This window comes from Megalobrama amblycephala, linkage group LG8, assembly GCF_018812025.1.
Source record: "Megalobrama amblycephala isolate DHTTF-2021 linkage group LG8, ASM1881202v1, whole genome shotgun sequence".
NCBI classification, from domain to species: Eukaryota; Metazoa; Chordata; class Actinopteri; order Cypriniformes; family Xenocyprididae; genus Megalobrama; species Megalobrama amblycephala.
Window position 1 is genome coordinate 29,232,914 of NC_063051.1, and position 24,138 is coordinate 29,257,051.

At 36.3% G+C, this 24,138-nt stretch overlaps 1 protein-coding gene across 4 annotated transcripts in view; it reads left to right on the plus strand.

The window, feature by feature from the left end:
* The window catches only part of kalrnb (kalirin RhoGEF kinase b), a 111,744-nt gene that overhangs the window by 75,648 nt on the left and 11,958 nt on the right, over positions 1–24,138 (plus strand). For 2 of the 4 annotated variants that reach the window (XM_048200441.1, XM_048200442.1), the window contains 9 exons: positions 1,974–2,220; positions 16,162–16,439; positions 16,751–16,864; positions 20,633–20,739; positions 20,902–20,968; positions 21,597–21,700; positions 22,491–22,560; positions 22,640–22,726; positions 22,808–22,900. In XM_048200441.1, coding sequence (XP_048056398.1) covers positions 1,974–2,220; positions 16,162–16,439; positions 16,751–16,864; positions 20,633–20,739; positions 20,902–20,968; positions 21,597–21,700; positions 22,491–22,560; positions 22,640–22,726; positions 22,808–22,900 — 1,167 coding nt within the window. Of the gene's footprint in view, positions 1–1,973; positions 2,221–7,459; positions 7,676–16,161; positions 16,440–16,750; positions 16,865–20,632; positions 20,740–20,901; positions 20,969–21,596; positions 21,701–22,490; positions 22,561–22,639; positions 22,727–22,807; positions 22,901–23,182; positions 23,255–24,138 lie in introns of those variants that run through there. The other 2 variants (XR_007186212.1, XM_048200443.1) reach the window with 2 other exon arrangements.

Below are 24,138 nucleotides of genomic sequence, written 5' to 3' on the forward strand. Positions count from 1 at the left end.
AATCAACTTATTTTTCCCTTAAAATGATACATTTTCTCAGTTTAAACATTTGATATGTCATCTATGTTGTATTCTGAATAAAATATTGAAATTTGAAACTTCCACATCATTGCATTCTGTTTTTATTATATATATATATATATATATATATATATATATATATATATATATATATATATATATATATATATATATATATATATGTGGTACAATGGGGCTAAAGGTGCACCGGGGTAAAAGGCGCATTTGACTTAATTCTCTTTTAAACCACTATATTGCACAAAAATTCATCTCAGCACTTAACAGCCACGTTTGTTGATGCTCATGGAAATTTGGCTGATCCTTGATGCGATCGTGGCCAGCAGTGCAAAGTTGATTTTGCGCTAATTTGATCTAATATTTAATGTTTTTTGAAATGTTGTAGATTTATGTAGCAAATGAGAATCAATAAAGTTATTGTCTGTGTTTTGAGACAAAGGTCTTGTTAATGATTTTCGGTTTTGTTCAAGTTAACAGTTTTTGTAATACAGTAAATGTCCAAAAAAAAAAACACACTGTCTCCCAGAAGTTTTTGGTACTTTTTTGTTAGTGTTTTGAGGTTTCTCACTCTAAGATAGCAAATGCTGACGTGAACCAGTGTTTAATATGGAAGGCTGTGAGTTTTGTTTAGTTGATCTTTCTAATGAACGTGTTTTGAGCCTCAGAACAGGGGGGGTTCAGACATAACTACATTCAGGGAGCGGTGCTGTCTAGGGTGGGACGCTGGGTCAGAACAGAACCTGTGTCGACACCCAAAAGCTCAGTCTAACAGTTTGATGTAGTCAGGAAGGAGGTCAGAGATGGAGAGACCTCTATAGGAGAACAGCTGTTCAGACCTGCCTTTTCCTCTCTTACTCATCCTGTTTCTCAAAGTCTTTAGCTCAGTTTCTGTGGGTGTGTTTGATGAAGATTAGAGCATGTTTCTGTGTGCCTGTGAATGTGTGTGAGGTGTTGAATTGATTATCTGTCACTGTATGGTGAGTTTGACTCAGGTGGTGATGTGTGTATTTGTTCAGTGAGCTGGTTGTTCTCTGCAGGCTGACCATCCTTCATTTCTCACAGCCTGCCCTGTTTTTCTTTTCGTCTGGGACGGTTTTATACAGTTCTAGAAAATTCTTGAGAACTTTTCCTGTGTGAAATTTTGCATGAATGACTCATCGAAATCATAAAGACTTCAAAAAAGCATTGCATTAAACCTAATACTGTGAAATATTAACATATTAAACAACTGTTTTTTACTTTAATATATTTTAAAATGTAATTTATTCCTGTGATGCAAAGCTGAATTTTCAGAATCATTACTCCAGTCTTCAGTGTCACATGATCCTTCAGAAATATTTCTAATATTCTGATTTGGTCCTATAAATTTATTTGGTATGCAATTATTAATAAGGTTTCCAATTTTTATCTGTGTTGAAATCTTAATTTTTTTCTGAAAACAATACAAAAATAACAAAGCGATTTTTTTTCAGATTTTTTTTTATAAATAGAAAGTTCAAAAGAACAGCATTTATTTGAAATGGAAACCTTTTGTAACATTATAAATGTTTTTACTTTCGCTTTTGATCAGTTTAATTTGTCCTTGCTGATTTTTTTTTTTTATCTTACTTTCCCCAAACTTTTAAATGGTAATGTTTCCACAAAAATAGAAAGCAGCAAAAACTGTTTTCAACAATAATAATAATGAGAAATGACACTGAAGACAGGAGTAATGATGCTGAAAATTCAGCTTTTACCATCCCAGGAATAAATGATATTTAAAAAAAAAATAAATAAATATATATATATATATATATATATATATATATATATATATATATATATATATATATATATATTCTTTTTTTTTTTCTTTTCTTTTTTTTTCTGTCACATACTTTCTCTCTCTTTAAAAATGAAAGCTAAAACCTGTATCTCTCTGTCTCTCTCTGTAGTTGTCAGGTGGCTGTGAGCAGACCGTGGTTCTGCAGGACTTTGTTGCGGGCTCAGTGGGCGAGTTGAGCATTCAGTCAGGTCAGACTGTCGAGCTGTTGGAGAGGTCTGGAGAACGGCCCGGCTGGTGTCTCGTGCGGACCACCGAACACTCACCCCCTCTGGAGGGTCTGGTTCCCAGCAGTACCCTGTCTGTGTCTCACTCTCGCAGTAGTGTCGACATGGACTGCTTTTTCCCACCTGGAAAAGGTGAGTCTCACACAAATTCACCACCCACAAACATGGATCATGTGTCACTTTGCTCTACTGTTTGACATTTTACCTTTTTAAGATCCCTTCTGAAAATCGGTCAGTTGCAAAACATTTATTATAACAAAATGAAATGTTTGCAGTTTATTTGTTGCTTGCAAAAATAATGATTTTGTCAGAAATAATAATGGATAGTTCATCCAAAAATAAAACTTCTTTCATTTATAGCTGTGGTTCTCAACCAGGGGCCGGCAAACTTCCGAGGGGGATGCAGGATGGCTTCAAATTATTTAAATTACTATTATTATTATTATTATTATTATTATTAATATATTAAAACAATCTAACGTAGTAAAAATATACAATGATGACTGAAATTATTTATTTTCTCTCAGTAACTTAAAAAAAACATACAGTTCTTAAAACGTAAAACAAATTGTGATTAATTTATAAATACTGTATCAACACTCCCAATTTATGTTAATAATATATTGTAGTCATTAACTTTTTTGCTCATCAGCCACTGTCCCTAGTAGTTTTTCAAAGTTACTAGCCATTCAGCATTTTCACTGACCACAATTTTGCTATATAGATATTAACTGCTATATAGATATTTTTAATATTATCTCATAATTTGGCAGCAGGTATATTAGGCTGCTGTCACTTTAAGACCTGACGCAGAGATCCATTATACTGTTATGCATGTGGTTTTTTTCTCAACTGTTTACATTCACTTAAAACTTAACCGACCGTGTTTACGTGAATACATTTTGATATTATTTTTTGTGTATTTGACTGTTTAAGCGCAATAAGCAGAGAAAAATAACTCAATTTAGTACTGAGAGGTGGCTTTATCTGAGCACACTTTGGGTGTGAGCATAAAATCTGAAAAAAAAAAAAAAAAAAAACGCAAATTTTGCTTTGAGTCAAAAGGTTGAGAACCACATGATTTTTAGTAGTTTGACAGCCTCGGTTACTATGTACTTTCTTTGCATGCTAAAGAGCAACTTGGACATTCTGTTCAATAGCTACTTTTGTGTTTTTCAGGGAAAAAAAACATACCAAGGTTCAAATAAAGTATAAGTAGTATAAGTCATATCAGAATTTGTGTTTTTGGATGATCTGTCCCTTTGAGTTGTTGTACACGTGCCCACGGCTCTCTTAACAGCATGTGCTCTGGCTTCTTGCAGGGGAGCCAGTTCTGCTCTCGGTGGGTGAGGTACAAATAGGGTTTGATCATTAATTAGCAGGGTGCTTGTGATGCTATGAAAGGCTTGCGTCCTGCTTTGATCCAGCTCGGGGGATTGGTGTATGTGTTTGGTGGGGCATCAATCCTGGGACTCTCACAGGCTTATGAGATGTTTCACACAATAGATCCACACTGGATCCATGCAGAACCATTTTATCTTTCAGTTGTCTTTATTTGAAAGATTCATCTTTCTATAAGAGGGGTCTTTTTATACTTCAAACAAAATTGAAGAACAAACTGATTTGATGTCATTTCGAACAGAATCAGGCCAAAACAAGGTTCGTTTAGAGTTTGTTTCAGGAATTCAAAACAGCTTGCCAAAGCGAGCCTTTCAGAAAAAAGAACTACCATTGGTCCATGGTGATTACTTAATAGATAGGTGTGGCTCTAGGGCTTCACCTTCTTTGACGTGGAAATCTTCTCTGGTTCATTTCTTCTTTTCAGCCCGTTGAGGTCAGAGGCGAGTAAAAATTAACAAACTGAAGAGCTGCTTTGTAGCATAAATTGAAGTTATACTTCTTATTGAAATGTTTAATACTGTAAAGCTGCTAGCTTTAAAGCAATCTGTTGTATCCCAGCAGTGTGGGCGGCATCTGGATGTTCACTTAAAGTATACTGCTACAAAGGTATTTTGAACTTCTTTTACTCCAAGCGAAAAACTAAAAAGAACTTCGCTGTGAGTATATCAGGACCTTTATAGGGTCCATATATGTCAAGCAAGCACCATGAGGGTGTAGCTTTGGATTTTAGATTTTTGGATTTTAAAGTGTGTCTTTAAGGCCCCATACTGTCTGAAGCGGAACACTCTGTATTGTATAGTCCCTTTACTTCCTGTTGTCTCCCTACACTGCACTTCCTGTGTTTAGAAGAGCACATTTCTAAACATCCCTACCAGAACCCCCTGACCTCATGACTGTTCAGGCCTGGATCTAAGAATAGAGAGAGGAAAGGGGGAGACGGCATTTTCCAGGTAGGTTTCAAGAAAAAAAAAAAATAGAAAGCAACTGAAGAACTGACAGGTCAAGATGACTGCTGAGCTATGACGAGCTGTGTTGTCTTGAACTTTTAACTCTTTCTTCAACTCAACTGTAAATTGTCTACCTCCCTGCGAATGTGAATGCTTAGACAGGGTAAACTCCACCGACAGGAATTATATGCAACACATAACCAGAAGTTCATGCACCTTGAAAATTTAGATATGTGTACGAACAAAAAGTTGTATTTATTTCTTTGAATGATCTTGGATTTTGCAATGCCTGTTCACACTTCTGCCTGTTTATTTTGAGTAGGTGATATTGCTGTGGGTATGTGGAGTGAGTGTGCTGTGTATGTGTGTGTTATTTCTGATGCAACAGGGTTAGAGTAAACAGAAAATAATGCATAGAAACATGGAAAATCTTTAGTCAGGCATGAAGGATTCTGTCCAATCAGACAGTTAACTGCACGCTATGCTACACCTCATTCTGCTGACTGGGCTTTTTTCAGTTCTGTTATTGGAACTTCAGTCCTATTATTGGACAGTCATGTTGATGTTCTTGGAACTTTGTTTCCAAAATGTTTCTCTGCCGGTTGTCACATAGTTAACTTGTACTAATAGGAATAGATTTCTAAGTAGGGCCAACCTGGAGAAAAGAAAATGTCATATATTGGCTGTCCTCCATGAGATACTTAAAACCTGTGAAATATACTATATCTTTCTCCTCATTTGAGCTGTACTTAGAAAGTTTTGCCACAACTTTTTACATTTTCACTAATACACTGAAAAAGTTGGTGTTGAAACAATTTGTGCAATAATTACAAAGAGTTGGCAAGTAACACACTGAATTAAATGTGAAATTTTTTAAGAAGACTAAAATAATATTTTCTTATAAAACCTATACTCCAATAATCGTAGTTTTATTTACAACTTCAAAAAATCTTTTTTTTACAGTGTAGTGTTACTTCCCTTTTGAATGGGAACTCACGCTGCTTGGGTGGTTTAGATGCTGATGTTGATTTTATTGAAAATGTTTGGTCACCATTATGATGATCAGTGTTTCATTTAGTTGCTTTTTATGTAAGTTTGTGTTTTTTTAATGCTGTTTGTTAATTTTACCCATTTTTAAATGGTTGTTTTTAAGAAATTAATTTGATTAATTCTAACTAAATTCTTATATGTTAAATTTAATTAATAATATTGCTTGTAATCTGTTGCCACAATTTTATTGAGTAGATAGAGCGCATTACTTTTTACAGTGTAGATGGCGCTATGGGGAATGCATCCATCCAGCTTCTTTGAAGAGTCAACAGCATTTCACCCAAAAGCCCTGGGTATACTTCGCTATGCATACGCTAGAGTCGAACGCACAGCCTCACAAAGTATACTTCACTTGACTTGTACGCGTACACAGGCGTTCAATGCATACGCAGCAATCTCTCGCCAATCTATGTAAATATATTTGTATTCTTTCATGCTAGAGTTGTACAAATGAGGGTACTTTCTAACCTCTTCGCACAATCTCTCATCTATGTAGCCCTCCATTGACGCTGTAGCTTGCATGCGTTCCGGTCTGTTCTGTTTATGCAGGTTTTCTTCAAACCTTGTGAATCGAGGGCATGGTTGCCACCTTGTGGATAAACTAATTACTGAAAAAAAAAATTAAATGCGCATGTGCGACCTGTGCATACAAAGTATGTGCGGTTACAAAAATCCAGCGGTGCACATACAGTACACATGTACTCTTCTGATGACAAAATTTGCGTCACACACACTGTACGCTGACCCTTGAGTATGTGTAAAAAGTAAATTATACTTTGGGCTAAATGCTCTTTCTACATCCCTCTCATAATGGAGTAGATTTAGCGTATTACTTTTTATAGTGTAGGGGACGCAGTATCTTATTCCCCTTCTCAAGGAAATCATGGTTACATGCATAACCTGAGATGTTTTTGCAAATCAAATTCACCTCAAATGATCAGAAATCAAGGGGATGTTCATGTGCCATAGAAACTTACTTTTGTAATCTTGTTCATTTTCAGAATATTTTAGGCTCTTTCTCTATTACAAAATGTAGTGATGGGCGGTATGATTAAATTCTTTTTTCACTGTATAAGTAATTATGTATCACTGTAACAGTGTATAAATACTGTACTGACACACACAAGGTTGTTAGAAGCTCTGGTTGCTATTGAAACAAAAAAAGAAAGTAAAGGCAAAAAACAAAGGGAAAAAAACCTGAAACTTTGGGGAAAAAAAGTTGTTTATATAATAAATAAAGATGAGGTCATGTCTATTTTCCGATGATCCGTTGAATAACCTTACGAATTAAAAGTACTTCAGTTTATTTTAAAATTATTTTTTTTAAAAGAAAGGTCCTTTATTGCCATTGATGGTTCAGTGAAGAACCTTTAACATCCATGAAGCCTGTCAAAAGGTTGCACAAAAGGTTCTTCTATAGTGGAAAAAAAAAGATTCTTTAGATTATAAAATGTTCTTTCAATGGCATCCCTGTGAAGAAAAAAAATAATTTCTAAGAGTGTACACAGGTTCTTATCGTGAATTTTTTTCTTTTATAAGAATGATCTTTTAATTGACATTTGCATATCTTAAATGTGTGTGTCATTTGATGCTGAAGATTTTTATGTATGTAATTTGACCATTGAGTCGTATGAATGTTTGTGTTCCTGAAACTGCTGAAGTGGGGATGGAGATCTTGTGATATAGACACACCCTCTCAAAAATGGGCCACTGCAGCATGCAGACGTAGCTGATGCAACGCACAAATGAACTACACTCACAATACTACTTTGTCTTTTCGTGAAACAACTGAAAAACTGTGACTTCTGTTTTTTTTCTCCAGTCTCGTTTGAGGAGAACATTTTAGTTTTGCATATTGGTTTTAGCAGACCTCAGTGGAACCTTCCTGTATCCCTTTGAGCGTGTGTCTCTTGGTGGCCCTGGCCCCGCCCCCTTGCCCCTCCCCTTTATTGTGAAGAAGAGTAGCGCTGAACTTCCAGCTGAGCTTCAGTATTAAAGCGGACAGAGGCAAAGCGTCCTCCACCTACCATTCTGTCCTTCTCCCTTTCTCCTCCTCTCTGTCTCTCACCTGTCTCTGGACGCACTTATGAGACGGTGAGCGAGCAGCATGCGAAGTGGGAGGTCGTGTTGCTCTTGTGGAGTTTGTCTCAGTTGGATTTTGGGAAAGATTTGCTCTTGTGATGGCGCAGGTGCGTAACTCAACACACTCTGTTTGCTTGTGGAACGTATGCAGATGCGTTCAGTTGTATTTTCTTTTTGCAGTGTGTGCAAGCATGTGTCTGTTCATGCCCTGGGGGAGTCGGGTGTTGTGTGTCTGAGTTAATGATTATGATTGAGTTTTGTGTGTAAGTGGAGTTTGTTGTTAGTGTATGTGCGTCTTTTCAACTGAACTCTTGGTATTTAATGTAACGGTTCACTGATCTGAATCCTGGTGATCTCAGATGAGCTCAAGGGTGTTTTGTGACTTAAGATTATTTACAGACAACAGGGTTTCGTGTTAAATGCAAAAGCATTGATGATTTTTTTTTTTAGCAGTCTTGTCTTTTTTTGGAGGTTGACAAGCATTTACATTGTCAAAAGTGAAAATGTGCAGTTGTTACATACTTTTATCTGAAGCAACTAACAGTGCATTTAGGGTAGCCTATATATTTTATCAGTCATTGTGTTGCCTAAGATTTGAACCCACGTCCTTGGTGTTGCTAGTGCCATGTTCTGTGGATTGCGCTACAGGAACACCTCAAGAGCTTTTTTTTTTTTTTACCCGTCTTACCCTTCAAAATGACTTTCTCTGGTTTAACCTCATGTAGTCAGCTTGCAGTTGTATTATTGAAAATAGGATTTTTGACATGAATAAAAGTAGTTAATGTTATAGGATGGTTTGTTATGCATAAAATTTATCTTTTTATTTTTTCATGTCTACTGTGTGTTTTTGTTTTTTAAAGCATAGTTAATGAAAAAATAGCAATGCTGTGTCTGACTGTGAGTGTGTACTGTGTGCATTGTGTGTGTGAGCGATACTGCCCCCTCAAGCTTCTCTGTTTTCCTGTAACCTAATTTCTCCATCAACAAACCAATGTGTCTGCTGTTCCCTCAGCTTTGAAGCTCAAATCAAGTTCCCTGCTCTGTTTGATCATTTCTTACCCCCTTTTCTTGAAGAATAACATGCTCTTTGAAGATTCTGCACATTTTAGCGAATTAGGATTGGGGTCTTTAAACTTTTTTTTTTTTTTTTTTTGAATAATGACCTATTAGTGGACAGATTGATGACACAGGGACTCCCTGTACACTTATTGACTGACCTTTGTATCAAATTTTATGCCTGTGTTATAATGTGAATAATACCATATTAATGTATTTACATACATTGCATATATATTAAATATTAGTTCACTTTGAAATGAAAATTGGAGATTTATTCACCCTCAAGCCATCCTAAGTGTATTTGACCTTCTTTCTGATGAACACAATCGGAGTTATATTAATAAATATCCTGATGCTTCCAATCTTTATAATGGCAGTGAGCGATACCAATACCGAGTATGAAGCTGAAGAAAGTGCATCTATCCATCATAAACGTCTACTCCACACAGCTCCGGGGGGTAAAATAAAGGCCTTCTGAAGAGAAGCGATACGTTTGTGTTAGAAAAATGTCCATATTTAACTAGTTATAAAGTAAAATATCTAAGTTCCACCAGACCACCTTCCATATTCAACTTACAAAGAAAGTGTAACGCGTCTCGCAGTTCAAAATGACGTCCTACGCCTTCCGTATTCAACTTACGAAAAAAGACGAGATCCTCTTCACCGCCATTATAAAGCTTGGACGCGTCAGGATATTTAAAAATTTATAACTCAGATTGTGTTCATCAGAACACCTAGGATGGCTTGAGGGTGAGTAAAACTTGTGGTAATTTTCATTTCAAAGTGAACTAATCCTTTAAGGTAACACTTTACAACATTTGTAAACATAAGTTAACTACGTTAGTTAACTTGCTAACAATGAAAAATACTCCTAAATCGTTTATTTACTAATACATTAGTAAAATCAAAAGTTGTATCTGTTAATATTATTTAATGGACCTGAGCTAACATTTGTCACGACCGTCAGTGAGAGTGCCCCAATTAGCCACTTGAGGGCACTCCATCCTGGACTGTTTTCACCCCAAGGACTACATATCCCATCCGTCTTGCCGTAGGGCCCTCAATGCCCGAAGTTGAGCCATCCGCTCCTTACTGTGGACCGGGAAAGGGATCCGGAACTCCATGCCGCTGGATCTATTATCTGGTGGTTCGTTCTGTCACGGAAGAACACAAAGCAAACAGGTAGATCCAAGTGCAGCGATAGGGGTTTATTTAGGGCAAATCCAAAAGCGTAATCCAGTTAACAAGAAGGGGTCAAAATCCAAAAACAGCAGTCCAACAAAAAACTAGAAACAAAACCAGCGAACAAGAAAACCTGGGAACAGACATCTGGGGTGACATTAACAACGAACCACAAACACAGACAGAAACACCTCAGTATAAATACACAAACACTAATGAAATGATGCCAAACAGGTGAGTGCAATGATAATGAGATAATGAGTCCGGGGAGTGCGTGATGGGATATGTAGTCCTTGGGGTGAAAACAGTCCAGGATGGAGTGCCCTCAAGTGGCTAATTCGGGCACTCTCACTGACGGTCGTGACAACATTAACTAACAGTGAACAGTTGTATTTTTAGTCACAAACGTTAACCAAGATTAATCAGTACTGTATTGTTCATTGTTCGTTAATGTTAGGTAACGCATGGGACCTTACAATATTAAATTAATCATTATTAGTCACATATTTGAACAGTTTATTTTAATTTAGTATTGTTTAGCATTGGTCGACATTACAATTTTGATTTAATGCATATTTTCCTGTTTTGTTTTGTTTTTTCACTGAAAAATAGTTTGAGATCCAATAATAATTGGAGTATTGCAGTACTGCTGCTCACCCTAAAAAGTGCGAACACAATACATGGCCATCTTTTACACTGTTGTATTTATTCTGGATAGAATGTTACATCAGCAACTTGTGCACATGAGTGTGGGTGTCTGCTTATTTCAGGTGGGTGTCTCGTCTGATATTGAGAGAGAAATTTAGATAAAAAGTAGCATTATGAAGATTCAGTTTGTCTGTTGCCAAGGTTGGAATGCTTAACCATCAGTCGCCTGTTGTAATGACTGCAGTAAAACTTAAGGAAATTAGGCAAAACTCTAACAAAGGAGCATTATCCCGGCACATGATCAGCGTGGATCCTCCCTGAGGCTGTCAGGACAAGCAGGGCGAGATCTGATTGGTGAATACCTGGGAGGGGGTGTTTGCGGGACAGTTTCAGGGGTGGATGGGGTAAATGGCTCTTTTAAGAAACGCGTAACAAGGAAGTGACCTTTGTCCCATTCTCACCCCATGGGAAGTTACTTACGCAATGTCTACGGTAACTCAGTATTGCAGTGTCTGAGTTAATGATCTGCACTGAAGCAGACAGCAGTGGGCATGGTTACATATCAGGTTTGTTTTTTCAGCCCATCCTCTAAGGATTAAGCATATATTTATCTGTTACTTACAGAAATGTCTGTGGATGCTGTTAATTAGCATCATTTTGACATATCCCTTAGATCCTAAAAACAAACATAAAATGCATTTACAATAATGCACTTACAGTGGAAGCCTAACAGTGGTACTGGTGGGTTTAAAAGCACAAACATAAAGCTCATAATTTAGTTAAAGCACTTACATGAATTCCTCCAGGGAAAAGATGTTGTTTGAGCTGTTTAGTTGTCTACATTGTCTCTATGAGGAGGGAATAGTTGTCCATGTGGACAAACTTCTGTTTTGTGTTTCTGATGTAATTCCTGTGGCTTTAGTTTGCAGCTCTGCAGTCAACTCAGCAGTTTGTAGCAGCTTTGGAGCTCAAAATGTTGAAGGATAATTTGAAGATGGTCAAAAACCAGTGTATTTTAACAGTGACATGCTGTACAATTGGTGCTTTTCTTAACACATTTTACAAGCATTAATCTGCAAGCTGCAGTATGCAACACTGTGAAATTTACACTACCATTTTTTATTTTCAAGTCTCTTTTACTCACCAAACCTTAAAACCTAAAAATACAGCAAAAACAGAATATAGTGAAATATTATTAGTTTTAAAGAACTGTCTTCTCTTTTAATATATTTTAAATGTAATTTATTCCTGTGATGCAAACCTGAATTTTCAGCATCATTACTCCAGTCTTCAGTGTCACATGATCCTTCAGAAATCATTCTAATATGCTGATTTGGTGCTCAAGAAACATTTCTTATTATTATCAATGTTGAAAACAGTTGTGCTGCTTAATATTTTTGTGGAAATTGTAATACATTTTTTCAGGATTTTTTGATAATTAGAAAGTTCAAAAGAACAGCATTTATTTATATATATATTTATTTATATATATATATATATATATATATATATATATATATATATATATATATATATATATTATTGTGTAAAAGTCTTTATTTATTTATCACTTTTGATCAATTTAATTTACCCTTGCTGAATAAAAGTATTAATTGCTTAATATATATATATATATATATATATATATATACAGGGCTTGACATTAACTTTTTTGCTCACCAGCCACTGTGGCTAGTGGTTTTCCAAAGTTACTAGCCACTCAGCATTTTCACTGGCCACAATTTTGATGTTGGTAAATTACATTCTATATGATTAAAGTTGACTTTGTTATGCTTAAATTTATTTTGAGTCATTTTACTTGATTTAGAAGATTTAAAACCCTTTCAAACTTTTAAATGCAGATTGACCACCCAAATCAAGACTACATTTTGTATATCAGCTGGTATGTACAGGTGGGCAAGAGGTGTACAATATGACCATGGGCTAATATGAGAAATTGTATAAGTTATTTGTGTTAGGCTATATAAAAGAACAAAGAAGCAAATTACAAAAACAATAGTAAATTAAAAATAATCTTTTTTCAGATACAGTAGGTTTATTTAACATATAGCCTACATTTATTTAAGATCTTTTGTTGTTTGATTAACATTAATGACAGACAGGTAGGCCTATTTAATTGGGCTGCTGAATGCATGGACGTAACTGACGCATATTCAGTTATTACCCACCTGTTTACGTCCACTTAAGTCATAACCGACTGTATTCACGCGAGATACTCCACACGATGGACATTTAGACATCTGTGTGCACGTGTATTTGACTATTCAGGCGCGAGGAGAACTGATCGCGCGCGCGACAGAGAGAGAGCACACGCGAGAGAGCGCTTTTGTTGTGTGTCATTCAGCGCAATTCCGCCTATCCCTCCTTCACTAACTGCACGTAAATAACGAATTGTGTGATTGGATTGTAATTTTGTGCTATGACGATCTTCGACGATCATTTGACTGTAAACTGAAATTATATTCAACCCGCCAAAGTGGCTAGTGGGAGTGGCTATCTTACCCGCCACAGCTGAAATCTACCCGCATTTGGCGGGTTGGCGGGTGTTAATGTCAAGCCCTGTATATATATATATATATATATATATATATATATATAAGCAAAGCAATAAGGTACGAGAGGCTGTGCTGTATCGTGAATAAGTCATGGCTGAAAGGCATTGTTAGGCACGATGCGAAGCGACCACTTCAGCCGTGACTTATTCACAATACTGCACTAGCCTCAAGTACCTTATTGCTTTTATAAAACAGTTACCACACAATACAAATATTAAAGCCAAAATATATATGTAGCAGTGCAACTTTCAGTAAAATCACTAAAAGCCTTCTTCCGCCGGAAAAAATAGTTTCTGACCGTGAACAGCAACAGAAGTTACATTATTATGCCATTAGATGGCGCCAAAGACTGTCTTTATAAGTGAGTTACTCAGTAGCGAAGACTTTTATATTGAAAAGACTGAATTGTTGCTTTGACTAGCGCTGTTAGTCACGGCAAAACTCCTTAACTGTTAATAGGACAAGATATTGCAGCAGGGATTTTTTATTATGAAATGATTTTATGAAATTAAAATAAAAAATGTTATTATGAAATTATTCTTATTATTATCATGCAACTTTTATTATTAAATTAATATTGCAATTCATTTGCCCCGTGATATCATGGCGCATAACTGACGCACTGCGAGGATAAAAAAAAAAAAGATTAGTTAGATAGCTTACTCCTAATTTAAAAAACAACTTGTTTAACACAAAATATTTCTCAATTAACAAACAATACTATTTTTTCTCACTATGGGCCTCAACAGAAATATTAAGAAAATAAATTAGATTCATCTCGCATCGTCTCCAAGAGAATATGCCCCATTAATGCGACAGATGCCAAAAGCTCAGTCAGTTTTTACTTTTAGCTTCAGTAGTGAATAATTGACTGGATTTTGAGACTTCTTCACCCGCATAACTCTCACGCAAAGTTTGCACATTATTTGTGTGATATCAATTGGCTTGCCTTCATTGTTTAAAGGTGCCATCGCACGTTTTTTTACAAGATGTAATGTAAGTCTAAGGTGTCCCCTGAATGTGTCTGTGAAGTTGCAGCTCAAAATACCCCATAGATTTTTTTTTATTAATTTTTTTAACTGCCTATTTTGAGGCATAATTAGAAATGCGCTGATTCAGGCTGCGGCCCTTTTAATTGCTCGCGCTCTCCGCCCCCCAGAGCTCTCGACTTTATCATTGCATAAACAAAGTTCACACAGCTAATGTAACCCTCAAAATGGATCTTTACAAAGTGTTCATCATGCAGCATGTCTAATCGCGTAAATATTGTATTTATTTGGATGTTTACATTTGATTCTGAATGAGATTGATAGTGCTCCGTGGCTAAAGCTAACATTACACACTGTTGGAGAGATTTATAAAGAATGAAGTTGTGTTTATGAATTATACAGACTGCAAGTGTTTAAAAATGAAAATAGCGACGGCTCTTGTCTCTGTGAATACAGTAAGAAACTATGGTAACTTTAACCACATTTAACAGTACATTAGCAACATGCTAATGAAACATTTAGAAAGAAAATTTACAAATATCACTAAAAATATCATGATATCATGGATCATGTCAGTTATTATTGTTATCTGCCATTTTTCGCTATTGTTCTTGCTTGCTTACCTAGTCTGATGATTCAGCTGTGCACAGATTGAGACGTTAATACTGGCTGCCCTTGTGTAATGCCTTGAACATGAGCTGGCATATGCAAATATTGGGGGCGTACACTCCGACTGTTACGTAACAGTCGGTGTTATGTTGAGATTCGCCTGTTTTTCGGAGGTCTTTTAAAAAAATAAGATTTATATAAGAAGGAGGAAAAAATGGAGTTTGAGACTCACTGTATGTCATTTCCATGTACTGAACTCTTGTTATTCAACTATGCCGAGGTAAATTCAATTTTCAATTCGATGGCACCTTTAAAATGGAAATATTTTCAACATTGTGACGTGGATATATATATATATATATATATATATATATATATATATATATATATATATATAAAACATTTAACTCAGTAGTTATTTAATATGCCTTCCATGTACATTTGTGGTTTCCTGGATACCAAGTGAAAGTAACTGGCTTTACTTCTTTTGCCAGTCATAACATGAGTTGAAAGATTTGAGATTTACTCAGTCTGATAAGCAGTTCTATTACACCAGTCTAAGGCTAACACATTATATTTAAGTGTTCTGTACTTCAGTATGATAGTTTAATAGTTGACTAAATTACTAAATATTCTATTTTACAATCTGAGGGACAAGTAATATTTGTGTGTTCAAAAATTTCTGTTAAATTCCATGTGCTCCACAGTACCTTTCACTGTAACGTGCAGTTTCCCTTTGTTGTTAAGTCTTGCTATGTGGAGATACAGAATGCCTTTATGCTCAGATCAGGTCAAGCTGGTTTTTTCAGTCTACAATTGTGTCTTTCACCTACCAACTAGTGGCCTATAGAATAGACAATTGCTTTTCCTTTTACCTCAGTAGAGGCTAATGTCCAACACAGTGCACTCAGGTTTCTTGGTTTTCTGCTGTTGGATTTGGTTCTGTGGGTTTTGATGTTTCAGCTGAAGTGAACATCTCTTGGTCTGAGCTGGTGTAAGGACTTTTTTAATTTTCCATATTTTGTGCACATTTTTCAGGGTGAAATGGCATGTTCTAAATGTTCTGAGGTTGTATATTTCATGCTTATTCCTTAGGTTATATATTATGTCAGAATTGTGATTGCTTTTATTGGTTGTCCGTTACTTCCATTATAGAATTTTTACATAACGAATGCCACTAAATCATTTGCTTAATATTTTTTGTGCAAACTGTAATATATTTTTTCAGGATTCTCTGATGAAGATAAAGTTCTAAAGAATTTGAAATAGAATATTTGGAATATTTTTAAATAGAAAATACTGTGTATCTATATTAACAAAAACTATAGTATATCAATTATATATATAATCACTTTTGAAATTTAATGCATCCTTGCTGAATAAAAGTATTAATTTCTTTTTTTTTTTTTTTTTAAATCTTGCTGACCCCAAACAGAATTGTTTGATTTTATTAGTTGTCTGTTAATTCCATTGTATGATTTCTGTATGGTCAGTATCTGTATATAATTTCATTTCATTTTTATTCAACAGAAAACTATCCTGTGGGAAGTTCAGAGGTCAAATCTGAGTCCTCCGCATCACTGCAGCCGCAGACATCAGTGACCTCTTTGCCAACCGGTTCTCCGGGACCCAAACGCTCTGGAACTACTGGAAACACATTAAAAAAATGGCTCACCAGCCCCGTACGGCGTCTCAGCCACGGCAAGGGCGACAACACTAATGCTAAAAAACCCAACAATAAGCAACGTAAACGAGACGGCCGCAAAAGTGTAGAACTGGGACCGCCACACCAAGACAGCACCGAAGAGGTACGACAATGAACCATTAACCATTTAGGAAATATTCTTGCATAAGATGGCAGTGTTTCAACATTCCAGCATTGTAGCAATACCACATACCAAACAATGCGTAGAAAGGCATTCTCCTTTTGTCTGGTACAACACCTAACACATATTTTAGTGTAGTAAACAACGTATCTATGTAAAAGGACTTCCTGTGTAGGTGCATGTTTTATGAGGAATGTGCCTAATGTTAGAAATCACGAATGATAGATTCCTGTCGGCTCAAGGGTGGCGGTTTTATTTAATCCATTTAAATGGGAATGACTCTTTTTCCAAAGAGAGGAAGACGAGGGGCGAACAGCGGAGGAGAAGAAGAGGCTGAAGACGAGCCCCACACACCCCTCCCTCCCCCCATGGAGATCATCAAGGACCCCTCCGCTCAGGAGGAGAAGGTGAAACACAGACTTTCGTTAATTTTTTATTGTTGTTTTTTCCTTTTCTTGTTTTTTTCCTACTCTGCATCCCTTATCCTTTTTGTTAAAGGAAGAATTCATCCAAAAATTATAACTTTGTCATCATCTACTCACCCTCATCTTGTTCTAAACCAGGGACTTTTTTGTCAGCTAAACCCCTTTAACATAAAACATTTAGTGTAAGTTAATATTTCAATTATTCAGCAACACAATCACATTTACGGTTCTCTGATGTTAGTTATTGGTAACATGGCATGCAGATAAACAAATATATTGTCCTTTTTTTAGTAAGTGTTTTATTTTGATTGATATTTTTGATATCAATCAAAAACAATCAAAATATATTTTTATCAGAGTATTTTTATTTACATTAAGTGCAAATAGCCACCTTGTTGACAGAGGCTATTTACACTAACTCCGCCCACCAATATCTGATTGAGCCAGACAAAATTACAAAATAAACCCATTTGTTAAGGCCTGTTCACACCAAGAAAGATATCTATAATGATAACTATATTAGCATCCACACCAGCGGGCAATATTGTTCTGCTTAGACATCATTTCACTTGTCGGTGTACACAACATTTTTTGTAACTTTGTGCACGACTCTGTGTCCGAATATGCACGACTTCAAGGCGATTCGGCCCAAGCACGTACGTTTGTACCGGCATCTTACCGGCACCCAGTTTGCGCGTCTAAATAAGTTGCTTACATTTACAAAATGAGCCTACAATAGCAGAAATAAGCCTTTTTAATGAAAAGGTTCATGTTTAATAAAAATGTTCATGAATTTAAATGGAAATGTTTAATGAAATTAGAAAATATTTAAGAGATTTTTGTTTAATTTAGTTTAATACATGTCTTCTCATATTCATATATTTTGTTCTAATGTCACAGGTAATAATCTCTAGGCTTACTGGGTTTTACACGATTCTTTGGTTCTTTTGTAGTGTGGGTTTGGTGATGTGTAATAAAAAAAGACATTGTCACATGGGTACCTTTCTTTTCACCACTGCTTTCTGATGATTTAGAGGACAAATAGTCACCCCCTCTCATTTCAAAAAATTGTGTAACGGTGAGCATGTCAAGTATAAACGCCTGTTTGGGGAGGTGTTCACGCAGTCAGCGGAGCCAGGTGAAAGTATAAATGCATTAGGTGGGTGGTGTTACGTTTTGATGCCTTTTGGGCCCTGTTTACATCTAGTATTAAGATGCGTTTTGGTCGATCGGATCACAAGTGGACAACACTAAATACAGGTGTAAATGGTGTGTAAAAGGTTTTGAGCTTGTCCACTTTCGACCACTTCCAGAGGTAGTCGAAAACGGATTGCGTTCGTAGTGTAGACGCTCATGTGGACGAAAGTGTTCGAACAGCCGCTAAAGACCGCATACTCTCCACCTACTGACACAAACATTATGGAAAGCATGCTAGTAAGACGGGATTTAAACTTTGCCGCCTGAAGCCATGAGACGAAAAATGTACTAAGCACAATGTTCTCTAAACATTTCTGTTTTCTAAAGGCTGGTTCACACTGTGCGTCCTTTAGGATTGTTGCTTGTCAGACTGTACGAACATGATCCTCATGTCACACTGTGGGATCTCAGCTGTCATTTATTTCAGATTGTACGACAGCCAAGACGCGTTAAAAACGGACGCGTGCATGAAAACTTTTCCGGAGTTTTTACTTCGTCAACTCATACACGTACGATGATTGTGAGCTGCATTACATGCGGGACTAAAATGGTGGCTCTATCTCTATCATTCATTTTAAACACGGCTTGTCTTGAAAAACGAAGACAATTTGACGTTTGTTGTAGGAGAAATCACACTGCAGGATTGTGCACCAAATCTTCTGACACTGCCAGAATTTCATAGGAGGTAAAATTTGATCGCAACGGTCATTAGCCGGCTGTCGGTGAACATGTCAATCTAGAGATCAAAGACTACAGATTTTAGGCTAGGATTATAGGAGTCTTTTAGGATTTGCAATATTTGTCTCAGATGACCAAATCGTGGCCAAAATCGCACAGTGTGAACCAGCCTTAACATGCACTTGTTCAGCGCAGTCTCTCGGCTCTCAGAACAGAAAAGAAAGCTGATGCTCTCTGTATGTTTTGCCGTAGTCTCCGGTCACATTCATATGCAAACTGTTTGTGGTTATTTCGCCTATTAAATAAAAACTTCTGAAAAAGCCCATACATTTACCCGCACATAGAGCGTCCCCTCGAATAAATCAGGACAGAAGTGGTCGAAAGTGGACAAAAGAGACGGATTAAAACACCAGGTGTAAACGGGAATGTGTCTCTCTCCTCCACTTGTGATCCGATCGACCAAAACGCATCTTAATACCAGGTGTAAACAGGGCCAAAGATTTATCTCGGTGTAATGAATCGTCATTCAGGCTGGGATCCATTTGCATGCTTTTATTAAAAGCACAGGTCAGGGATAGGCAGCAGAGGTTCGTCAACGGTAAGCAGCAGGTTCAGTAACAGGTAATCAGTCAAACAATAGAATAACGCTCAGAATTGTACACCACGGCAATACAAGACTTCGCGTTTGAGCGTAGTGTAAGGGAGTCCTTTATAGTCCGGTAAACAAGGTACAGCTGGCGGGTAATTAGTCCAAGGCAGTGGGTTATGGGAAATGTAGTGTGTGTGTGTGTGTGTGTGTTAGTACTCGGGTGAAGGCTCCCTCCGATGGTCAGAGGAGGGAATCACGGAGTTCGTCTCTGTGACTATGGCCGTTTTTTTTTTTCTAGGAAGATCTGGCAACATAAATAAGTCGAGGCTCGTACCTCTTCCCCTGTAATTTTCCTGCAGCACACACGTACAGAAGAGACGTTTAAACACGTCATTAGCAACTAGTTGTTCAATTTGGTTCCATACACACTGCATAGAATTTTTGTAAATGCCGTTGTCACTCCCTGCATTTTTCGGGAGTTAATGTACAGTGTGTGTGTGTGTGTGTGTGTGTGTGTGTGTGTGTACAGAACAAGTTTAAGCACTAAAAGGTGAACTGACAACTGAATTTAACTGCCATGTGTACGTGGCCTTAATGGTCATGTGACATGCAGGTATACAAAACATCATTTATTTTTTAGTAAGTGTTTTATTTTGATTGGTGTCTTTAACTACTATGTACTAACATTTAAATTATTCTTTTGATAAAATGCACTTATTGTGTACATACATGTTTAACTTTGTTCTTATATTTAAAAATACCTGCATGTAATTACTGTGTTGAGCCTTCCCTTACACCTTAACCCAACCTTAAACCTACCCATGCCACCAAACCTGTCCCTAACCTTACCCGTATCCCACCTCAATAGCAGCACAAGTGTTTTCAATACAACATGAACACAATAAGTCCACTGTACCTAACATTTAATCTTTTTTGATGCAAGTACATAGTAGTCAAAGACACCTAATATAAATTAATTGATTTTTTAAATTATTTAATTATTTTAATTTTATATTTTTATGATTTAATTAATTGTTAGCTTTTCATCAATTCACAAACCCTCTGCTGTTCCTTCTGTCAACCCATGACATTTTTCAGATCTTTTTAATTCAGTTCACCTAGCACGTCTTTTTCATATAAGAAAGCATTCATATGGGTTTGCAAGTAAAAAATGTTTAGCTTTTCCTAACACGCTTTGTCCTCATTGTTTGTGTTTTCCCTTTCAGTTTTGATTCTTATCTCTCTATCTCTCTCTCTCTCTCTCTTTCACTTTCTCTGTCTTTCAGACTCCAGAGCCTGGCTCTTTCCCAGTGTTGGGTAGCGTCGCCCCGTCTGATCAGACGCCCAGAGACCCAGAAACAGAGCAGAAGAACAAGGCCATGAGAGGGCGAATGTAAGTACTCATCTGAACTGCGCGTATGAAGAGAAGAGAAACTGCTCAAAGACTGAACAAATGAATTAAACAACAAATAAGAATGCAAATCTTAGTATACTAGTTGGAACATGCTGATGTTCTAGTGTATTCTGATATCTTTCATATCTCTGCTATCCACAGGTTTGTTTTAAATGAAATGGTGCAGACAGAGAGAGACTATGTGAAAGATCTGGGTGTCATAGTTGAGGTATGTGACAGATAACAGCAAAATCATCCAGACAGCACATATGTTATCTGTGTCATGATACTAATTTAGATGTCCTGTCATGACGCAGAATATTTCAACATTTGGTTAAACCTCTGTGATACTTTTGTTCACAATCAAAACAGCTGATTTGCATTAGTCACCTTATATAATAGCTGCAGGACAGAAATGATTACAGTGATCTGAAGGACATAGAGTTTGATGTAACATTTTTTAAGAACCTTTTTTCCTCCATATACAGTGTAAAATGGTAATTGATAAGACTTTTTGGTAACATTTTAGTATAGGAAACACATAAACTACTAACTATGACTTTTCCCTCAATAAACTCTTAATTTACTGCTTATTAATAGTTAGTAAGGCAGTTGTTAAGTTTAGGTATTGGGTTGGATTAAGAATGTAGAATAAGGTCATGCAGAATAAGGCATTAATAAGTACTAATAAATAGCCAATATTCTAGTAATGTGCATGCTAATAAGCAACTAGTTAAAAGACCCTAAAATAAAGTGTTACTGAGTTTTCCTAAATGTATAAGTGCCGCAAAGAACCACCGAGGAACATTTATTATTAAGTAGAGTCTCCAAATGTCTGTTTTTCTCATTATCCCCAGGGCTTTATGAAAAGGATTGGGGAAAAAGGTGTTCCGGAGGACATGACAGGGAAGGATAAGATCGTATTCGGGAACATTCATCAAATCTTCGACTGGCATAAAGAGTAAACCACAGCTATTTTCTTAAACAAAACCTAATGCTAGAAACGATTTTTACAGCTGGTCAAAAACTAATAATAACTAATAACATGCTCAAAGTTTTGTTGCTTTATTTAATGGAACTCATTAAATAAGAACTTTTTGTGGAGTGTTGATTGATTTACATTGCAAAAAAATATATAGAATTTGATATATTTGGTATACTACTGTTCAAAAGTTTGGGTCAGTAAAATTTCAGTAGGTTTTTTAGGAAAGAAATAAATACTTTTATGGTCAAAATGGACAGTAACGACATTTATAATGTAACAAAAGATTTCTATTTCAATTAAATGCGTTTCCTTCATCTTTTTTTTTTTTCCATCACAGTAAAAGATACTAAGCAGCACAACTGTTTTCAACATTGATAATAATCAGAAACGTTTCTTGAGCAGCAAATCAGCATATTAGAATGATTTCTGAAGGATCATGTGACACTGAAGACTGGAATAGAATACTGTTCCTTTAAACTGTAATAATATTTCGACCCCAAACTTTTGAATGGTAATGTGTATTGACTCTACAAAGGTTGTCGCAGTCTCTCACACTGTTTTCATACAATGGCGTCTTTTTCTAGTTTGTCTTTTTTACACCAGCCAGATAATAAGCATGCAAAACTTGTGCATTAAATTTCCTTGTTGATATTAGCAATGATGCCCACTAAACAAGGAAACAGACCAAATTTCAGATGAAAATCTTATGCAGTTTGAATGAGGGAAGTTTATACACATCACAAAATGTTTTCTGTTATTTTTAAAGGTTCTTCCTCGGTGAACTGGAGAAATGTCTGCAGGAACACGACAGACTGGCCGAGCTGTTTATCAAGCATGTGAGTTCAACAGAATGAACTCTGTGTGTGTCTATGTCTTATAGTAAACTTCATTCAAATGTCTCCCTCTGTTCTGCAGGAGAGAAGGTTACACATGTATGTCATCTACTGTCAGAACAAGCCCCGCTCAGAGTTTGTTGTGGCTGAATATGACGGATTCTTCGAGGTGAGTGTGTTTGAGCAGCTTAGTTATGTCTCCTCTGAAGTAAAGTGCTCTGTTTGCTGATGTTCTTGGAGTTTCTGTCAGGAGGTGCAGCAGGAGATTAACTCCAGACTGTCCATCAGTGATTACCTGATCAAACCCATCCAGAGGATCACCAAATACCAGCTCCTGCTCAAGGTATTAGCCACTGAATTACACAGTCATGATGAGACTTATACCCTTACAATACATACCATGGTAAACATAAGGGCTTTTAAGACTTGAAATAGTCAACCCTGGGTCTAAACCCCGGATAAACGGAATCCACAAAGGCTCTAACATTGCGCATCCTCATACTGTATATATATCGACTGTACTATCAAGTTTGTCCCTAATGGAATTATTTGATAAATAATACAGTAAAATTGTAACATATTTTAAAATGTAATTTATTCCTGTGATTCAAAACTGAATTTTCAGCATCATTACTCCAGTCTTCAGTGTCACATGATCCTTCAGAAATGATTCGAATATGCTAATTTGCTGCTCAAGGTACATTTCTTATTATCAATGTCGCAAACAGTTGTTCTGCTTAATGTTTTTGTGGAAACCATGATACATTTTTTATTTTGGTGCATAAATTTAAAAACAAAATTGGAACAATGTTAAAGGATTAGTTCACTTCAGAATTCAAATTTCCTGATAATTTACTCACCCCCATGTCATCCAAGATGTTTGTCTTTCTTCATTTGAAAAGGAATTAAGTTTTTTTTTAGGTTGAAGGTCCAAATTGCAGTTTCATTGCAGTTTCAAAGGGCTCAGCATGATCCCAGCAGAGGAATAAGGGTCTTATCTAGTGAAATGACAGGTCATTTTCTTAAAAATAAATAAATAAAAATTGATATACTTTTTAAGCACAAATGCTCATCTTGCACTGCTCTGCGATGCGCCACGCGTGACCTTTCCAACATGATTACGTCATGTGTGGCGCATCGCAGAGCAGCGCAAGATGAGAATTTGTGGTTAAAAAGTATATGCATTTTTATTTTTTTTAGAAAATGACCGATCATTTCGCTAGATAAGACCCTTATTCCTCGTCTGGGATCATGTAGAGTCCTTTGAAGCTGCGCTGAAACTGCAATTTGGACCTTCAACCTGTTGAACCCCAGTGAAGTCCACTATATAGAGAAAAATCCTGTAACGTTTTCCTCAAAAACCTTAATTTCTTTTCGACTGAAGAAAGAAAGACATGAACATCTTGGATGACATGGGGGTGAGTAAATTATCAGGAAATTTTATTTCTGAAGTGAACTAATCCTTTAAGGTCTTTACTGTCACTTTTGATGAGTTTATTGAGTCATTGCCATATAAAAGTATTACATAATAATCCTATTGACCCAGACTTTTAAATGGCTGTGTATTTAGGAACCATAATA